Raw genomic sequence first — 19,168 nt, 5'->3', positions numbered from 1 at the left:
TAACAATCAGATGTTTATTAGACAATTTACAAACAGGGACAGACTCTTTGATTCTCAAATATTCTTTGCTTTAGAAGCAATGAAAGGTACAGAAATGTGTTTTGCCGTTTATTTTTGTCATGACCATTACCCCCACAGATAGCTCTGTCTGTTTCCATGGTCACAAAAATGGTTATTTATATAGCCAAGTTAGGAGTCACTGGAAACGAGTAGATTTCTGAGGTGGCTCTTTTATTCCTGGTGGAGGGGCACTCCGTCAAGGGTGGCGTCGGCAACGAAACCTGAATCTCCTTCAACACTGAAAAGAAGAACATCAAATGAAACTACTCTCATGTAATTGGAAGCCAGTGGCCCTCTACACAAAGTCCACAGGCTCCCCAGCTATCCCAGGAATCCATCGGCCTTTGAACCTGCAGGATCACGCTGATGACAAACTATTTAACTTAACTTTAAGGTAATTTGTAGCAAATTAAGAAACAGAACTTAAACGAGATGTCAAAAAATATATAAGTTGGGAGAGCCATTGACGTGCCACTCTCGGCAACTAGCCCACGGGGCTGAGTACTTACGTGTAGGTGACGACAAGCTTCTTCCCATCGGGGAGGAGGACGTTGTAGGAGCCCTGTGTGCTGTCACCCTCACGGGCTTCATTGTGGCCGAAGTCGTTGCCACTTTCGGCGTCAAGGACGCTGTACTCGAAGCTGTAGCTGGGCTGAAACAAAAAACAAAAGTCCACCCTTTACTCCTGAGGACAAGGAGGGAGAAGAACATAAATATCAAATGTCAACGGTTAAGGTAAACAAAGGAGGAGGAAAGGAAGGGGAAATACTCACGGAAGGACCCTCGGGCCGGCCAAAGGCGACTGCGACCAGAGCCAAGAGGAGCACCAGCTAGAACGAAACACATTGAGGTTACAATCTTCATTTTTTTTCAACTTATAAACGGTTAACCGCAAAGCAAGACAACCAGTCGTGAAAGTGGAGCATCCTCACCCCTTTCACTATCATACAGTCTCTTAGCCTTCCATCCTCATCTCCTGTCTACTCAATCACACCTACAGATATACAAAAAACAGGTATATCCACTTCACTTTCTTTCATGTTTTCTCAATTATCTGTTTAAAGTAATTACCAGACTTACACGCTCCCTTCCTTTATGAAAACTATTTCTCTCATTATCCTGTACTATAACCCTTCTATATACATTACTGGAATGTTTGAAAGACTGCATCCTTTTCTCTTTGAAGTTGGTATTATGCATGCTTTCTTAAAGTCCTCAGGTATCTTCTCTCTACCTCGTAACATATATTACATAACATATTCTACCATCCTCTCGTTGCTTTAACCCCCTTTTGATAATCATCACACGCATATTTTATTTCAAATTTGCAACTGCATCCTCCATTTCTCTTCTACCATATTAGCCCAATCATCTTTCCCTCTGCTTCTCATTTCACCTTTCTCCAGCGTCTATACTTCTACAGTACTTCCATACCCTCATTCACATTAGCAGTTGAAAGTCCACCTTTCCCCAACCTCAACTTTCTCTGTCAACTGTCGTCCGTTCTTATCATTGATCCTACACTTCCTTTATCTTTCTCGTTTTGTTCCCCTGCCTTTAGTTAAGAGTGATAAGTGTGAAGGTGCAGCGAGCGACTTGAACGAGGCTGAAGAGCCAAGTTGAACTAGATAACGAGAGACTGGAGTCGTCTCAACGATAAGAAGGGCCCTATGGACAGATGCAGTCTTCAGAATATCCCAAACGAGGTGGAACTGTGTTTGCGAGAACTGCGCGTCCCATGAGACACGTGTAATGAAATGAAGATTGAAAAATCTCTGCTCTATAGGACCAGATCAGAGTTCCTGGGCTCCCACGGCAACCCTGAAAAGTTTTCCAAGTCCGACGACAGATTCCTCGATCTTCGAAGGGAGACTTGCGTGCTACAGTGAAGAAACACACCATGGTACCCACCTTGTAGTCCATGTTGCAAGTTTCAATGGGGAAGATGCGTGAGTTGCAAGCGCTTGGAGGAGGACTGTCACACTTGATACAGATGTCCGGGACTGCCCGCTTTTATTCAGTTTCTTCCCGCCCCCGGGCAAGGTGAACTACCGGGGCGTTTCCCAGAGTCCAGTGAAGCATCCTTGCAACGTAGGCCACCTCCCACTCCAAAAAGAAAAAATAGATCTAAACCACTCATGTGTATGGACTTGCGATAAAAATTTTAGCTTAGCTGGCGCCAGATTTTTTTTTCTCCTTAGGGAAAAAGAGAGAACCTATCTTGGGAGGGACGGCAGTAGCAACGGTTCCTCAGATTTTTTTTTTTTTATTGATTTTTTTTTTTTTTTTTGTCTTGAGATTTCGGTCTCCCAACCCCTTTTCGGGGAGGTTTTTCTTGGCTTTATGAACAGATTTAATTTCTCCACAAAGACTGGACCGTTTTGTTCAGTTGTAGGAGTATTTCTGAACTAAGAACCCAAATGGTTCTTGTTCCAGTTATGTAGTTGGTCTGTTACAGGACAACCGGTCTTGTACAGGACAGTCATAAGCCTTTTACAGGGACTCAGTAACTTGAGATTTATAGTTTTCCCTGCTCCTTTGCTGCGCCTCTTTACTACTATATGTCTTTACCTCTCTGATTATTTCGCCGTCGAGATTAGTTATATCTTCTTCTTCTTCTTCTTCTTCTTCTTCTTCCTCTTCTTCTTCTTCTTCTTCTTCTTCTTCTTCTTCTTCTTCTTCTTCTTCTTCTTCTTCTTCCTCCTCTTCTTCTTCTTCTTGTTCTTCTTCTTCTTCTTCTTCTTCTTCTTCTTCTTCTTCTTCTTCTTCTTCTTCTTCTTCTTCTTCTTCTTCTTCTTCTTCTTCAATCCTTGAAGAAAAAAAATCTTCATTCTATTAAGTGATAAGATCAGAAAGTAGTTACTAGTCTTGTATCTACTGCTTCCCTCCTCAGTTTTGTTTTTGTTGTTGTTTTTTCTCCATTTCTCCCTATCCTCCTTTTATTCCTCCTCTTCTTTTTCTTTCCTTTCCCTCTCCACCTATCCTCTTTATTTCTTCTCTTTCTTCCCCTTAGAATTTCGGAACTGGGCTTAAGTCCTCCAATCCTTTCTCCTTACGTTGTTTTGACGCTGTTCTCCTGAGCTCGCATCTTCACACATTGCAAACCATGATCATCATCATCCTTATCTTCTACGTGCTTTCAACGTCATTTGTAACCATGTATTTAGTTTAACCCTTTACGCCCCAAGTGACACACTTTTTTTCACTGCCGCTCTACTATTCTATTTATGTTCAAGACAACACATTCAAATGCGTGTAGAAGATAACCCTTCCACACCTAGTGGGACATTCATTTTCAATCTGGCTGCCAGTAGGCACTTCACATGAATAATTAAGATATAATTGATATATGATTAAGATATGGTTAATGTAGGATCAAGATATGATTAATTGTTGATAGAGATGTTCAGTATAAAACTCCTTGGATCTTAATTTCATCTAACGAATGTTCAGATGAAATCCAATGCAAAATTTTCTGTTACCACGTAAAGGTTCCGAAAGACTAATCGAACGTAAATGAGTACTTGAACGCATTGCAAACATAGTATATTACTTCCATTTGATATAAATTTTGCAAAAGTTTCTGTAACGCTTATGGCAGTCCTAGAAAATACTCATCTGATAACTTTAAAACTATGGTGTATCTCAAGCCCACTGATAGCGGTGAATGCATGAACCGTCTTGGTAAATGTTCTCTTAATTATAAGAAAGGCGTTATTAGGGCATATGTCCGGCGGGCAATTTCCATTTGTTCCTCTTGGCACATGCTCCATTTAGAACTTACTTACCTGCGCCAAATGCTAGTAAATAATGGTTACTCTAATCAAGACTTTGACAGTGTAAGTAAGGACTTACTAGAACGTAAAGTTGCATTGAAAACACTAGACCAAGCCAAGACCGTCACTGTGTTTTACCAGAATATTTTTTGTAGCTCTTACCGACAAGATGATAAACAGATGAGAGACATCATATATAGAAAAACTGTAAGCGAATGGGCGATTACGATAATTCAAAAGTAATTATATTCTATGACAACCCCCGTACCTGTTTCCTTGTTATGAAAAACAATCTGTCTGGCAATGGCGGCATATTATCGAGAACCAATGTTATATATGAATACCGTTGTACTTCTGGGGACTGCGCACCCCGTAATTCTACATACATTGGGTTCACGACATGCCAACTGAGTAGACGGTTGTCCCTACATTTACAGCAAGGAACAATTAAACAACACCACCTCCAATCCCATCAGGCTGCAATTAATAGGCAGACTATCGTGGATAACACTAGGATAGTCGCACATTGTACCAAAATTAAGGAATTAAAAATGCTTGAAGCCACCCACATAAGGGAGAGAGCTCCAATAATTAACATTCAATGCAATATGATTTCTTCATCTAGATTTGGAGCCCAACAACAGCATGACCCACCTCCTTCCCTTCCCCCTCTCCCACCTCCACCTCAACAACCCCCACTTGACCAGCATGATGCCTCAGCGAGAAGATCTATCTTACCCGACTCCCCTCCTCTCCCTCCCCCTCCCCCTCCCCCTGTAAGGCAAAGTGTCCGACTACGTAGAGGATCACGACTCTTCCAGCGTTCCCAAGCGGGCTATATTTAAAATCACGTTGTCTGTACATTATTGTCAATTGTGTATTATGTAGCTTTGAAAAATTGTGATTCAATTCTTGTAAACTATTCTGAAGATAACTCCCTGAAATCGAAACGTCAATTTAAATATGGAAGACTATGGAAGGCTTGTATTTGCCCACCCTCCTGAAATGAGTTGGGACAAAAACTGTATTAAATTGCCTTATAATAGATCCTTAAATGACATTTCTCAATTTCTTCCACAGGAAGATATTAAAATTGTTTTTAGTTATCCCAATAATTTGTTTAAGAAAATAGTCAATGTACATCAAAGACCTAGAGAAGAAATACATCAAGGTGTGTATAAACTCCCCTGCTCTGATTGTAACAATGCATATTGGGGACAAACAGGTAGAGATTTATATACTAGGATGAAAGAACATAAAAATTCAATTAAATACGCACAACATAATTCCGCTGTCTTCCAACATGTAGACAAGGAAGGCCATCATATGGATTGGAATGAGGCAAAGATTATCTTTAATTCAAAATGCAGTTTTAAAAGAAAAATAATAGAATCATCCCTGATTAACAAATTTCCAAATTTTAATATGTCATATGGACAGTGGTCACCTGACTGCCTTACCACCTGGGCAGTCAACAAATTGTTACCATCGTTGGTGAAGGCGGGTGACCTGCCCCGCAAAGTACTAGATGCTACCTGAGTCCTACCCTTGTCCCTTATTCTTATTGTATATAAGACATGCCATTTGCTCTACCTTTCTGTATTCCACTGAGGAGGATCACAGTCCGTGATCGAAATATATGGAATTAATTTTATTTCATTTCTTCTTATCCAACACAGTGGGTTTTTGTTGAATATATGTATATATATACATATATATATATATATATTTATATATATATATATATATATATATATATATATATATATATACAGTATATATATATATATATATATATATGTATATATATATGTATATATGTATATATATATATGTGTGTGTAGTATGTATATATATAGTATATATTTATATACATATATATACAGTATATATATATATATAATGGAAAAATGTTTGGTTCGACGGGTGACAGTCTCAAATACAAAGGACTTTAATAGATAGATTTTGGCAACAGTAGTTGTCCTATACGTCTTGATCTATTGGTTTGAACCGATAAGGATAAAACACGTATTTGTCTGTGTGGGCACAAAGTAGACTGGGATGCGCAGTAGTCCAGTGGACCCCGGGACTCACTGCGGGCATGCGGCGTTGGTTCCCCACAGAACTGGACAGGGAGGGAGGTGATTCAACGTCGGCTTGAGAAAAGAAAGTAGCTTACCGTAGGGGCTTCTCACTTCCCACTGTATGGCAGTGGGATGGTGACTTTTATGAGTTTGCACTTCTAGAAAGTTTTAAAGTGTACATTGTGTTCGATGTTATAGCGTTAACTCAAAGAATTATATCTTTGGAGGTGGGCGTCCTCCAGTTTGTCTTAGGTATATTGGAACATCACATAACAATCAGATGTTTATTAGACAATTTACAAACAGGGACAGACTCTTTGATTGTCAAAGATTCTTTGCTTTAGAAGCTACGAAAGGTACAGAAATATGTTTTGCCGTTTATTTTTGTCATGACTATTACCCCCACAGATAGCTCTGTCTGTTTCCATGGTCACAAAAATGGTTATCTATACAGCCAAGATAGGAGTCACTGGAAACGAGTAGATTTCTGAGGTGGCTCTTTTATTCCTGGTGGAGGGGCACTCCGTCAAGGGTGGCGTCGGCAACGAAACCTGAATCTCCTTCAACACTGAAAAGAAGAACATCAAATGAAACTACTCTCATGGAATTGGAAGCCAGTGGCCCTCTACACAAAGTCCACAGGCTCCCCACTTACCCCACGAATCCATCGGCCCTTGAGCCTGCAGGATCTCGCTGATGACATACTATTTAACTTAACCTTAAGGTAATTTGTAGCAAGTTAAGAAATAGAACTTTTAAACGAGATGTCAAAAAATATATAAGTTGGGAGAGCCATTGACGTGCCACTCTCAGCAACTAGCCCACGGGGCTGAGTACTTACGTGTAGGTGACGACGAGCTTCTTCCCATCGGGGAGGAGGACGTTGTAGGAGCCCTGTGTGCTGTCACCCTCACGGGCTTCATTGTGGCCGAAGTCGTTGCCACTTTCGGCGTCAAGGACGCTGTACTCGAAGCTGTAGCTGGGCTGAAACAAAAAACAAAAGTCCATCCTTTACTCCTGAGGACAAGGAGGGAGAAGAACATAAATATCAAATGTCAACGGTTAAGGTAAACAAAGAAGGAGGGAAGGAAGGGGAAATACTCACGGAAGGACCCTCGGGCCGGCCAAAGGCGACTGCGACCAGAGCCAGGAGGAGCACCAGCTAGAACGAAACACATTCAGGTTACAATCTTCATTTTTTTTTCAACTTATAAACGGTTAACTGCAAAGCAAGATAACCAGTCGTGAAAGGGGAACATCCTCACCCCTTTCACTTCCATACAATTTCTTAGCTTTCCATCCTCATCTCCTGTCTACTCAATCACACCTACAGATCTACAAAAACAGGAATATTCACTTCACTTTCTTTCATGTTTTCTCAATTATCTGTTTTAGAGTAACTACCCGACTTACACACTCCCTTCCTTTATGAAAACTATATTGTTCTTCTCCTGCCATCTATTTCCCTCATTATCCTGTACTATAACTCTTCTATATACTTTACTGGAATGTTTGAAAGACTCCTTTTCTCTTTGAAGTTGGTACTATGCATGCTTTCTTAAAGTCCTCAGGTATCTTCTCCCTTCCTCGTAACATATATTACATAACATTTTCTACCATCCACTCGTTGCTTTAACCCCCCTTTTGATGATCTTCACACGCTTATTTTATTTCAAATTTGCCACTGCATCCTCCATTTCTCTTCTACCATATTAGCCCAATCATCTTTCCCTCTGCTTCTCATTTCACCTTTCTCCAGCGTCTATACTTCTACAGTACTTCCATACCCTCATTCACATTAGCAGTTGGAAGTCCACCTTTCCCCAACCTCAACTTTCTCTGTCAACTGTCGTCCGTTCTTATCGTTGATCCTACACTTCCTTTATCTTTCTCGCTTTGTTCCCCTGCCTTTAGTTAAGAGTGATAAGTGTGAAGGTGCAGCGAGCGACCTGAACGAGGCTGAAGAGCCAAGTTGAACTAAATAACGAGAGACTGGAGTCGTCTCAAAGATAAGAAGGTCCCTATGGACAGATGCAGTCTTCAGAATATCCCGAACGAGGTGGAACTGTGTTTGCGAGAACTGCGCGTCCCATGAGACACGTGTAATGAGATGAAGATTGAAAAATCTCTGCTCTACTGTATAGGACCAGATCAGAGTTCCTGGGCTCCCAAGTTTTCCAAGTCCGACGACAGATTCCTCGATCTACGAAGGGAGACTTGCGTGCTACAGTGAAGAAACACACCATGGTACCCACCTTGTAGTCCATGTTGCAAGTTTCAATGGGGAAGATGCGTGAGTTGCAAGCGCTTGGAGGAGGACTGTCACACTTGATACAGATGTCCGGGACTGCCCGCTTTTATTCAGTTTCTTCCCGCCCCCGGGCAAGGTGAACTACCGGGGCGTTTCCCAGAGTCCAGTGAGGCATCCTTGCAACGTAGGCCACCTCCCACTCAAAAAAAAAAAAAAAAAAAAAAAAAAAAAAAATTAGATCTAAACCACTCATGTGTGTTGACTTGCGATAAAGATTTTAGCTTAGCTGGCGCCAGATTTTTTTTTCCATAGGGAAAAAAAGAGACCCTATCTCGGGAGGGACGGCAGTAACGGCGGTTGCTCCGTTTTTTTTTTTTTTTTTTTTTTTTTTTTTTTTTTTTTGTCTTGAGATTTCGGTCTCCCAACCCCTTTTCGGGGAGGTTTTTCGTGGATTTATGAACAGACTTATTTTCTCCACTAAGACTGGACCGTTTTGTTCAGCTGTAGGACTATTTTTGAACTAAAAACAAAAATGCTTCTTGTTCCAGTTATGTAGTTGGTCTGTTACAAGACAGCCGGTCTTGTACAGGACAGTCACAAGCCTTTTTACAGGGCCTCAGTAACTTGAGATTTATAATTTTCTCTGCTCCTTCTTTGCTGCACCTCTTTACTTATTTCGCCGTCGATATTAGTTACATCTCTTTCTTCTTCTTCTTCTTCTTCTTCTTCTTCTTCTTCTTCTTCTTCTTCTTCTTCCTCTTCTTCTCCTTCTTCTTCTTTCTTCTTCTTCTTCTTCTTCTTCTTCTTCTTCTTCTTCTTCTTCTTCTTCTTCTTCTTCTTCTTCTTCTTCCTCTTCTTCTTCTTCTTCTTCTTCTTCTTCCTCGTTTTCTTTTTTCTTCTTCCTCCTCCTCTTCTTCTTCTTCTTCTTTTTCTTCTTCTTCTTCTTCTTCTTCTTCTTCTTCCTCCTCTTCTTCTTCTTCTTCTTCTTCTTCTTCTTCTTCTTCTTCTTCTTCTTCTTCTTCTTCTTCTTCTTCTTCTTCTTCTCTTCTTCTTCTTCTTCTTCTTCTTCTTCTTCTTCTTCTTCTTTCTTCTTCTTCTTCTTCTTCTTCTTCTTCTTCTTCTTCTTCTTCCTCTTCTTCTTCTTCTTCTTCTTCTTCTTCTTCTTCTTCTTCTTTCTTCTTCTTCTTCTTCTTCTTCTTCTTCTTCTTCCTCTTCTTCTTCTTCTTCTTCTTCTTCTTCTTCTTCTTCTTCTTCTTCTTCTTCTTTTTCTACTTCTTCTTCTTCTTTTTCTTCTTCTTCTTCTTCTTCTTCTTCTTCTTCTTCTTCTTCTTCTTCTTCTTCTTCTTCTTCTTCTTCTTCTTCTTCTTCTTCTTCTTCTTCTTCTTCTTCTCTTGAGGAAAAAAATTCTTCATTCTATAAAGTGATAAGATCTGTTTTTTTCCCTCCATTTCTCCCTACCCTTCTTCTCCTTCGCTTTTCTTTTCTTTCCTTTCACTCTCCACCTATCTTCTTTATTTCTTCTCTTTCTTCACCTTAGAATTTCGTAACTGGGCTTAAGTCCTCCAATCCTTTCTCCTGACGCTGTTTTGACGCTCTTCTCCTGAGCTCGCATACCCACACATTGCAAACCATGATCATCATCATCCTTATCTTCCTCGTGCTTTCAAGGTCATTTGTAACCATGTATTTAGTTTAACCCCTTACGCCCCAAGTGACACACTTTTTTTTTGCTTTCACTGCCGCTACACTATTCTATTTATGTTCAAGACAACACATTCAAAGGTCTATAGAAGATAACCCTTCCACACCTAGTGGGACATTCATTTTCAATCTGGCTGCCAGTAGGCACTTCACATGTATAATTAAGATATAATTGATATATGATTAAGATATGTTTAATGTATGATCAAGACATGATTAATTGTTGATAGAAATGTTCATTATAAAACTCCTTGGATCTTAATTATATCTAACGACTGTTCAGATGAAATCCGATGCAAAATTTTCTGTTATCACGTAAAGGTTCCGAAAGACTAATCGAACGTAAATGGATACTTAAACGCATTGCACACAGAGAATATTACTTCCATTTGATATAAATTTCGCAAACGTTTCTGTAACGCTTATGGCAGTCCTAGAAAATACTCAGCTTAACATTTGACTGAATTTTTATATATTTCATTAACGAGAATATCTGGAATGTTCAGGATGATAAAGAGTCGTCCAAGTGCCTTCATATTTGGTCAACTTTTCATAATTTTCTCAACAACTCACTAAAATTTTATAATAATTAATATAAACATTAATATATTCTATATGATAGCGTCATATAGTTTTTCTTATTATTCTTAATAATGGCTTGTACACTCTAACAAAACTGAGGCATCGAAATACACGATACAATTTAATGAATCAGAAATCGAGATTTCGTTTGACTTAAGCAAACAATTGGTAGTTAGACAACTTCGTCTACTCGGATAATCCAACATTCTTTAAATGTTTCATATGATATCTCAAGACTATGATCGACCCATACAAGACTAAAGATCTCACAGCATAAACTCAGATGTCTGGTTGATTCTAAGGGTGTAAAGCTCTTATGTTATTATTATTATTATTATTATTATTATTATTATTATTATTATTATTATTATTATTATTATTATTATTATTATTATTATTATTATTATTATTATTATTATTATTATTATTATTATTATTATTATTATTATTATTATTATTATTATTATTATTATTATTATTATTATTATTATTATTATTATTATTATTATTATTATTATTATTATTATTATTATTATTATTATTATTATTATTATTATTATTATTATTGTTGTTATTATTATTATTATTATTATTATTATTATTATTATTATCATTATTATTATTATTATTATTATCATTGACCTAAGATTATGAAAAGTTCTTTTAGCACAATTGTAAGCTGTATTAAGCACTAAGAATATAATAACTTACTAATTTAAATTTGTAATCTGGTTTTACCTCACCTGGTTTGTTAATAAGGTCAGATCTGTTCTAAACATGTGAATTGGATGTAGTTCCAATTAGCGGGGTAAGATTAATGTAGTTTTCAACAATAAGAATACTGTAAGACAATTGCTGATAAGTAATTCTGTCAATAGTGATAAAGGGCGTGTGTACAAAATACCTTGTAAATCCTGTAATCAGTTTTATGTTGGTCAGACTGCTAAAACACTCAAAACACAAATCAATCAACACAAGAATTACGTTAGAGAGGGAAACCAATCTAGCGGCACATTCAACCAAATGAACCATTCTAACAACCCAGTTCTTTCAGGTAATCATTCAGTTCGTTCAAACCTGTTATTAAGCCATCTATATTTGTGTAAGACACTTTTAACTTTCTGCTACTTCCAACGTGTTTTCTGTTTCCCTTACTTTTTCTATGCTATAAATCATTTCCTCGCTTTCATACCCACTACTCTCCAATAGAATTTCTCTTTGTCTGACTATATATATATATATATATGTATATATATATATATGAGAGAGAGAATTAGGCAGGGAATAGTAAACGAACATGGTTTGGGAATACTTTTATTACCTTAACGATACGACCACTTTAGTCTTCTTCAGAAAATTTGCTGCATTACATATATGAATATGAATATATATATATATATATATATATATATATATATATACGTATATACATATATATACACATATATATACTGTATACATATATACATACATATATATATACATATATATACGTATATATACATATATATACACATATATATAAATATACACACACATATATATGTATATATATATATGTATATATATATATATATATATATATATATATATGTGTGTGTGTGTGTGTGTGTGTGTGTGTGTGTGTGTGTATTCACTTGGTCTTTGGATCACGTGTTGGACTCGTGATCGTCAGCTATTTCCCTCCTGGAAGAGAGCTCAGAGCTCGTAGGTCCGATCTATGGGTAATGCTATGACCTTGCACACACACACACACCCAACTCCCCGCCCACGAGAGTTGGAGTAACACCCCTCAGCGCTGCGATACTGATATTATTTCAGCCCCGGGCGAGGATCGAACCCGGACCTCCGTAGTGGCAGGCCAGAGCTCTAACCACAGCGCCATGAGTGTGTGTGTGTGTGTGTGTGTGTGTGTGTGTGTGTGTGTGTGTGTGTGTGTGTGTGTGTGTGTGTGTGTGTGTGTGTGTGTGTGTGTGTGTGTGTGTGTTTGATATATGTGTATGCATGCATGTATGTATGTATGTATACACATTCTTATAGTCACTATCATCCCATAAATAATTATGTAACCCTTCATCAAAAGTTTACTTTTCATAAAAATTGTATGACACCAATCAGAATAAAATCTGAACCTCAGTCCTTCAGGAATAATCTTCAACGCAGAGGTTTCTTTCAGCAGAATAAAATCGCATGGCGGCTGGCAGAATAAAAATGATGACTTGTTGAAACATACTTTATACACAATTCATGATAGCTTCTTCGTTTGTGGGCACCTTGTAGTTCTTATTTTTTATTATTATCTGCATATAACGAAAAAAAAATTATGAGGCTTATAAAAAAAAAAAATAATAATAATAATAATTTTTGGAAATAGACTCATCCACTGGGATTCGAACCCTTGCCTAGGCGTCTTGCGTCTTATAATGCAAAGATCTTACTGACCATGCTATCTCGACCCTTCAAAACGAAACGACTTGGTTCACTTGGTTTTGAAGGGTCGAGATAGCATGGTCAGTAAGGTCTTTGCATTATAAGACGCAAGACGCCTAGGCAAGGGTTCGAATCCCAGTGGATGAGTCTATTTCCAAAAATTGTCAAATGATAATAATAATAATATTGGGAAAAGGAAATGCATCAAATTCCCTCTGCATAAGTTGACCTAATCACACCAAAGAAAACAATTCTAAGAATGAAGAGAGTTCCAGAGCCTCCTTGTGGAAAGAGAGAACATCCCACTTGATCAAGCGCATCAATCGGGTGGAAAAAGTTGATGACCTCTCTTGATAACGTCAGGTAGATAATGATGATGATGATTATAATTTGCACTTTGAGCTGGCGCCATTGGCCAACTGAGAAGAATTAAATTTCGATGAAGGAATTTTGAGGGGGGAAGGAAAGAGGAGAAAGAAAGAGAAGGGACCGAGAAGTAAAGAACTTGTGTTTGTAGAAGGGGGAGAAAGACAGGGGTAGAGATAGATGGATAGATAGACTTTATTTGTCAATTAAACAATGTACATGAAGTGCAAATAATGACAAGAACACATAGTTGGGAATAATTAATGCAAATTGCCGAGGATAACACAAAAAACAAGTACGCTTATTTCCATTGTGGTCCTCATCAAATTGTTATTCTACACTAAGTCACACTGACAACATACGTATGGGGTAAAGGGGACCAGAGACAATTATGAGTAATACCAGACAGAACACATATGGCACATAAACATTGTTATAGTTTAGCTAATATTACTAAAATGATTGTTAACCCATTTAACTTACCCCAGCTGCTTGTTGTGTAGATACGAAAAACCGGATATGGTAATGTACTTTATAAAACACCTATACATATGTGTAAACATGAGAGCCACTGAAATACTTTCATATTCTTCATGCTACCCTTGCTATAAACAATTAGATACTAGATTTTTTTTTTTTTTTTTTTTTTTTTTTTTTAGATTTCGGGAGTATGTTCTTTTTTTCATCATGTCATCTAAGGTTAAAGGGTTGGAAGGGAGAATGAGACTGTGATTGTAGGATGGGAGGAAAAGGCAGAGTTAGCACAGAAGAAGAGATCGAGAGGAATGAGAGGCAAACAGAGGTGGTGAATATGGCTACTTATCTGATCATCATTTCCCTCATCAGTGATGTTAATATACGTGTGAAAGATATTAACGAGAGACAACTTAATTCTCTAATCGTCAAGATCCTTAAAAAGGTCACCGACTGTCCTTAAAAAAGACCCTTAATTATCCAAAAAAGGCCACCAATTGATATAAAAATACCTCCGATTGTCCTGAAAAAGGTCACCAACTGATCTAAAAAATGACACCAACTCTCCTAAAAAAAGGCCACTACTTATCCTAAAAAGGCCACCAATTGATATAAAAATACCTCCGATTGTCCTGAAAAAGGTCACCAACTGATCTAAAAAATGACACCAACTCTCCTAAAAACCCCCACTAATTATCCTAAGAAGGCCAGCAACTGCCTCCCCCCCCCAAAAAAAAAAGCCTACAGAAGTACAGCAAGAGTAATTTGGCTTCTCAAAAACTCCACCAGCTGGATATTTTTTCCACTGAGGAACATCAACGCGTTCATGATCCTCAGGAAAACCACAGAAACCTTTGCAATGCACCTTTTTTTCTCTCTCTCTCTTGTGTTGCAAGGATGCACGTCAGAGGACGTCCCAGCAGATATTCTTGCGGCTCATCTTGCCCGGGGCTAGGTAGGCAGTGAATGAAAGCGCGGACAGTCGTCCTGGTCACCGGTATCATGTGTAACTGTCCTCCTCCTCTTCCTCCTCCTCCTCCTCCTCCTCCTCCTCCAGGCGTGACTCGGCTGAAGCCCTTGACAAAACTGGGTCGTCATGTAGGTCCCTTTGCGGGTCGCAAGAAAGGCCTGAAGGAGGCGAGGGGAGGAAGAGGAGGAGGATGAGGAGGAGGGTGGAGAAGATCAGGAGGGGGAGGAGGACTTGTGGTTGGGAGGATCAGGGAAAAACTCCCGTTTATGGATCTCATTCCAGAAGATGGGACAGAGAAGAAGAAGAAGAAGAAGAAAAAATGCAAATAACGTTGGCAGTTTGCCTTGGGGCAGCCCGAGAGGCCAGGGATATAAGTGGCTTGTGTCGTGGAAACTGCATCACTTGCATCAAACTCCCCCAGGTATCTGCACCACCTCTGCACAACATTTTCAATATGGACTACAAGGTAAGCAATCAGGTTTCCCATCCTGAAATACTCAGTTGGAAAACTGAGGTTTGTAAGACAGATCAGTAAATACCCTGTAAACGATACTATGCATCTTTGTGAACTTGGCAGCGAATACAGAATCTGTGACGGTAACGGGATCTGTCTCTATTTCAGCTGGTGCTTCTTCTGGCTCTCGCCGCCGTCGCCCTCGCAAAACCCCAGGAGCAATTCCCTCCCGTGAGTAACCCTCTTGGTCCTACCTCTGTCTGCGTAGACTCTGATGTGCAAATCCCCCCATTTTCTTCTTTAATTTTTTCTTTCTTTAGCAAGACCCCGCATTTTAAATGTTCCAGGCGAACTACAACTTCGAGTACAGCGTCCAGGACCCAGAGAGCGGCAACGACTTCGGCCACAATGAGGCTCGGCAGGGCGACAACACCCAGGGCTCCTACAGGGTCGTCCTCGCTGACGGCAAAGAACTCGTAGTCTCCTACACGTAAGTATCCAAACCTGCATCCTCCCCGAATTTCTTAGTTCGTTTCTAAAAATAAATAAATAAATAGATAAAATAAAATAGAATAAAAAATCACCAAAATTCGAACCGGACTTTGATCCAAGAAAGAGTAGTTCCCCCTTTTTTTTTTTTTTTTTTTTTTGTAAAGGTGGGTGGGTGACACAATTTGGTCTTGAGGACCCAGCTGCACATAAGTAACTTTTCTTCTCCTCCTCCAACAGAGTGGCCGGTGACGGCGGCTTCATCGCAGAAGCCACCATCGACGGAGTTCCTCTCCACCAGGCGTAGGAGGTCTACCCCTTGACCTCCTCAAGGCGAAAGACCGCAAACCCGACGTGATCCATCCTCCCTCATAAGGACATAAAGGAAAAATGTGTACAGAAAAAAAAAACCTGGAACCCCTTTTTCGCAAAACATTTCCATCGTGATGTGATAAGCATAAATCGTTTATCTAAATTGACGAGGATGATTCGCTTGACTGTACAATCGAACAATCTTTCATGATGCTACTGTTAATAGACATATCCTTTTACATATTGTTTTCGGTATTCCTTGGCATTTTTCGTACTGGAAGACAAATTCTGCACGTTTAAAGGAAACACATCTTCATGCTCTTATTATCACCATCTCCAAACCCCAATACTGCAATAAAGCTTTGGGAAGAGGGAGAAAAGGGAATAGAAAGCTACAATGGCACACACCACAGCCTTTATTCTGGCTAAAGCCCGACGATTTTATTGAAGTGAGAACAGAACCCAATGTGCACAGAGAACTGAAAAAAGTATTCCTATGAAACAGAAGAACAAGAGGTCATGGAAAGAAATTACTATAAAAAAAAAAAAATGATAGCTTATGGTGGCATAGAGACGTAACCCCCACGAGCATAGGTCTTTTTGTGTACATTACAGTGAAGTAAATACAACTTGGTAAGTACGGAATATGACTGAATTGGAATTGGTAAAAATCAATGTGTTGAATGAACATGAAACAAGTCATCGATAGATGCTTCTTCACAACATTCTTCCTCTTGTTATTCCTCTTCTTCTTCTTCTTCTTCTTCTTCTTCTTCTTCTTCTTCTTCTTCTTCTTCTTCTTCTTCTTCTTCTTCTTCTTCTTCTTTAATCCACAGTATTACTGGATTATGATATGAATTACGAATAAATCCAATGACTTCCTCAGACTCCAACCAGATACCCTCCACTCCAGGTATGTGGTCGCCATCCCTGTATAGTAAGAATTGAAATCCGTAAATAAAACACACACACACACACACACAGACACACACACACACACACACACACACACACACACACACACACACACACACACACACACACACACACACACACACACACACACACACACACACACACACACACACACACACACACACACACACACACACACACACACACACACACACACACACACACACACACACACACACACACACACACACACACACACACACACACACACACACACACACACACACACACACACACACACACACACACACATATATATATATATATTCATATGTATATGTATATGTATATGTATATGTATATGTTTACTGTAAACCCACTATAGGAGAAATAATAACGGAAAGTACAGGGAAACTGTATATTTCGACTACTATCTGTAGTCCTCTTCAGCAGAATGCTTACATGAAGTTAAGGTCCAAGTATATATGAGGAAATGAGGGAAGAGGACTGTACGGAATCTATTTGGGTAGAGATTATAGGCAAGAATAAGAAAGTTTATTATTGGCGTCTTGTATAGACCTCCTAACCTTAGCATTGAGCAGACTGATTCCCTAATTCATGAAATTCACAGAGCGTCCCAGTACAAAAACGTTGTAATCATGGGAGATTTTAACTATAGAAACATTGACTGGGAAACTTTAATAGGAGATCATGAAGCGAAAAAATTCTTAGATGTGGTGCAGGATAATTTCCTAAAACAAATGATTACCGATCCTACGAGGGGACAAAATACCCTGGACTTAATTCTAACAAATAATGAGCACCAAATTAGCAGCATGATAGTGGGCGATAGTCTAGGCTTTAGCGATCATCAAGAAATAAGATTTAATATTATTTGGGAAAGAATAAAAAGTACAAATAACGTTCAAGTATCAGACTTCAGGAAAGCAAACTTTGACAATATAAAAACCTATTTGAAATTAAATACGAAAAACAATCCGGACGTTTCAAACATTCTTGATTCTCGTTGCGGGGCTGATAGTCAGAAGTGGGTCAAGGAGGATACGCGTACCTTGGGTCAGGTCTGGGTCAAGGAGAGAAATACGCATACCTTAGGTCAGGTCTGGGTCAAAGAGAGTGATGCGCGTGCCTTGGGTCAGGTCGATTCGGGGCGACGGCCCAAAAATCAGGTCAGTACTTTGGATGAGATGTATAGCAATCTGGCAGATCTAATTATTAATGCACAAAACACATTTATCCCCCTAAAGTCAATACGGAAAAATAGTAATACTCCCAAATGGATGACGGACAGATTGAAACATGAGATCGGAATTAAAAGAGGACTTTACGTAAAAATAAAAAACGGGGAATCACACCTTAGATCAAGATATAACGAAATGGCAAAGCTGGTTAAAAGGAATACACGTTCAGCGAAACGTAATTATGAAATCAAGGTTGCCAGTCAAGCAAAATCCAACCCAAAGGGTTTCTTTCACCTCTATAGAACAAAAAATAAAGAAAGAATAGGACCAATTAAAAACGATGAAAATGTCATGATAGAATCGGAAGAAAAAATGAGTGAGGAGTTTAACAATTATTTTCTATCGGTGTTTACTAATGAGAGGTTAGATAAAGTACCTGACTGCGATCCGATTTTCAGAGGGGATGAAGAAAATAGCCTAACTAATATCAGCATTAGTAAAGAAGAAGTTATCAAGCAGATTGACAGACTTAAAGCTACAAAATCTCCGGGTCCGGACGAAATTTTTCCAAGAATGCTTAAAGAGTGTAAATTTGAAATCTGCGACCAGTTAACTGAAATATTCAATAAATCGGTAGACACTGGTTCTGTTCCAACTGCTTGGAGGCAGGTAAACGTTGTTCCTGTTTTTAAGAAGGGAGATAGATCGACCATATGCAACTACAGGCCAATCAGTTTGACATCGGTTATAGGAAAAATGCTTGAATCAATAATAGTAAATAGACTCAGAGAACACATTGAAGGGCATAATTTAATTCGTGATTCACAGCATGGTTTCTCCAAAGGTAAGTCATGCGTGACTAATCTTCTATCCTTTTACACTAAGGTATATAAGGCGTCAGACAACAATGAAAATTACGATGTTATTTACCTTGACTTTAGCAAAGCGTTCGACAAAGTGCCACACCAGAGACTACTAAATAAAATCAAAGCCCATGGCATAGGAGGAAAAGTGTTAGAATGGATTAGAGCTTGGATTAGTAACAGAAAACAGCGGGTCACCATAAATGGAATAAAATCTAGGTGGGGCAATGTTACTAGCG

General features: G+C 38.8%; 3 protein-coding genes across 4 annotated transcripts; 1 reads left to right on the top strand and 2 right to left on the bottom strand.

The window, feature by feature from the left end:
• LOC143032155 (cuticle protein 7-like) lies at nt 1-2,071 on the bottom strand. The gene is made up of 4 exons (XM_076196622.1): nt 1,972-2,071; nt 834-890; nt 570-712; nt 1-298 (listed from the first exon to the last, which is right to left on the bottom strand). The coding sequence occupies exons 1-4, from the start codon at nt 1,981-1,983 to the stop codon at nt 232-234; spliced, it is 279 nt and encodes a 92-aa protein (XP_076052737.1). The 5' UTR covers nt 1,984-2,071; the 3' UTR covers nt 1-231.
• Nucleotides 2,072-6,190: 4,119 nt separating this feature from the next.
• LOC143032154 (cuticle protein 7-like) lies at nt 6,191-8,276 on the bottom strand. Of its 2 annotated transcripts, none has more exons than XM_076196620.1 (4): nt 8,176-8,276; nt 7,026-7,082; nt 6,762-6,904; nt 6,191-6,488 (listed from the first exon to the last, which is right to left on the bottom strand). In XM_076196620.1, the coding sequence occupies exons 1-4, from the start codon at nt 8,185-8,187 to the stop codon at nt 6,422-6,424; spliced, it is 279 nt and encodes a 92-aa protein (XP_076052735.1). In that variant the 5' UTR covers nt 8,188-8,276; the 3' UTR covers nt 6,191-6,421. The 2 variants fall into 2 exon arrangements, with proteins under 2 accessions (XP_076052735.1, XP_076052734.1); XM_076196619.1 differs by having other exon boundaries at nt 8,164-8,258.
• A 6,722-nt stretch (nt 8,277-14,998) lies between these two features.
• On the top strand, nt 14,999-16,188 carry LOC143032153 (larval cuticle protein A2B-like). Its single transcript, XM_076196618.1, has 4 exons — nt 14,999-15,160; nt 15,317-15,379; nt 15,496-15,638; nt 15,878-16,188. The coding sequence occupies exons 1-4, from the start codon at nt 15,014-15,016 to the stop codon at nt 15,942-15,944; spliced, it is 420 nt and encodes a 139-aa protein (XP_076052733.1). The 5' UTR covers nt 14,999-15,013; the 3' UTR covers nt 15,945-16,188.
• The last annotated feature ends 2,980 nt before the right edge of the window (nt 16,189-19,168 follow it).

This window comes from Oratosquilla oratoria, chromosome 13 (assembly GCF_046742065.1).
Source record: "Oratosquilla oratoria isolate Oo_2021 chromosome 13, ASM4674206v1, whole genome shotgun sequence".
In the NCBI taxonomy this organism is placed as follows: Eukaryota; Metazoa; Arthropoda; class Malacostraca; order Stomatopoda; family Squillidae; genus Oratosquilla; species Oratosquilla oratoria.
This window is presented reverse-complemented; position numbering and strand designations above follow the sequence as displayed.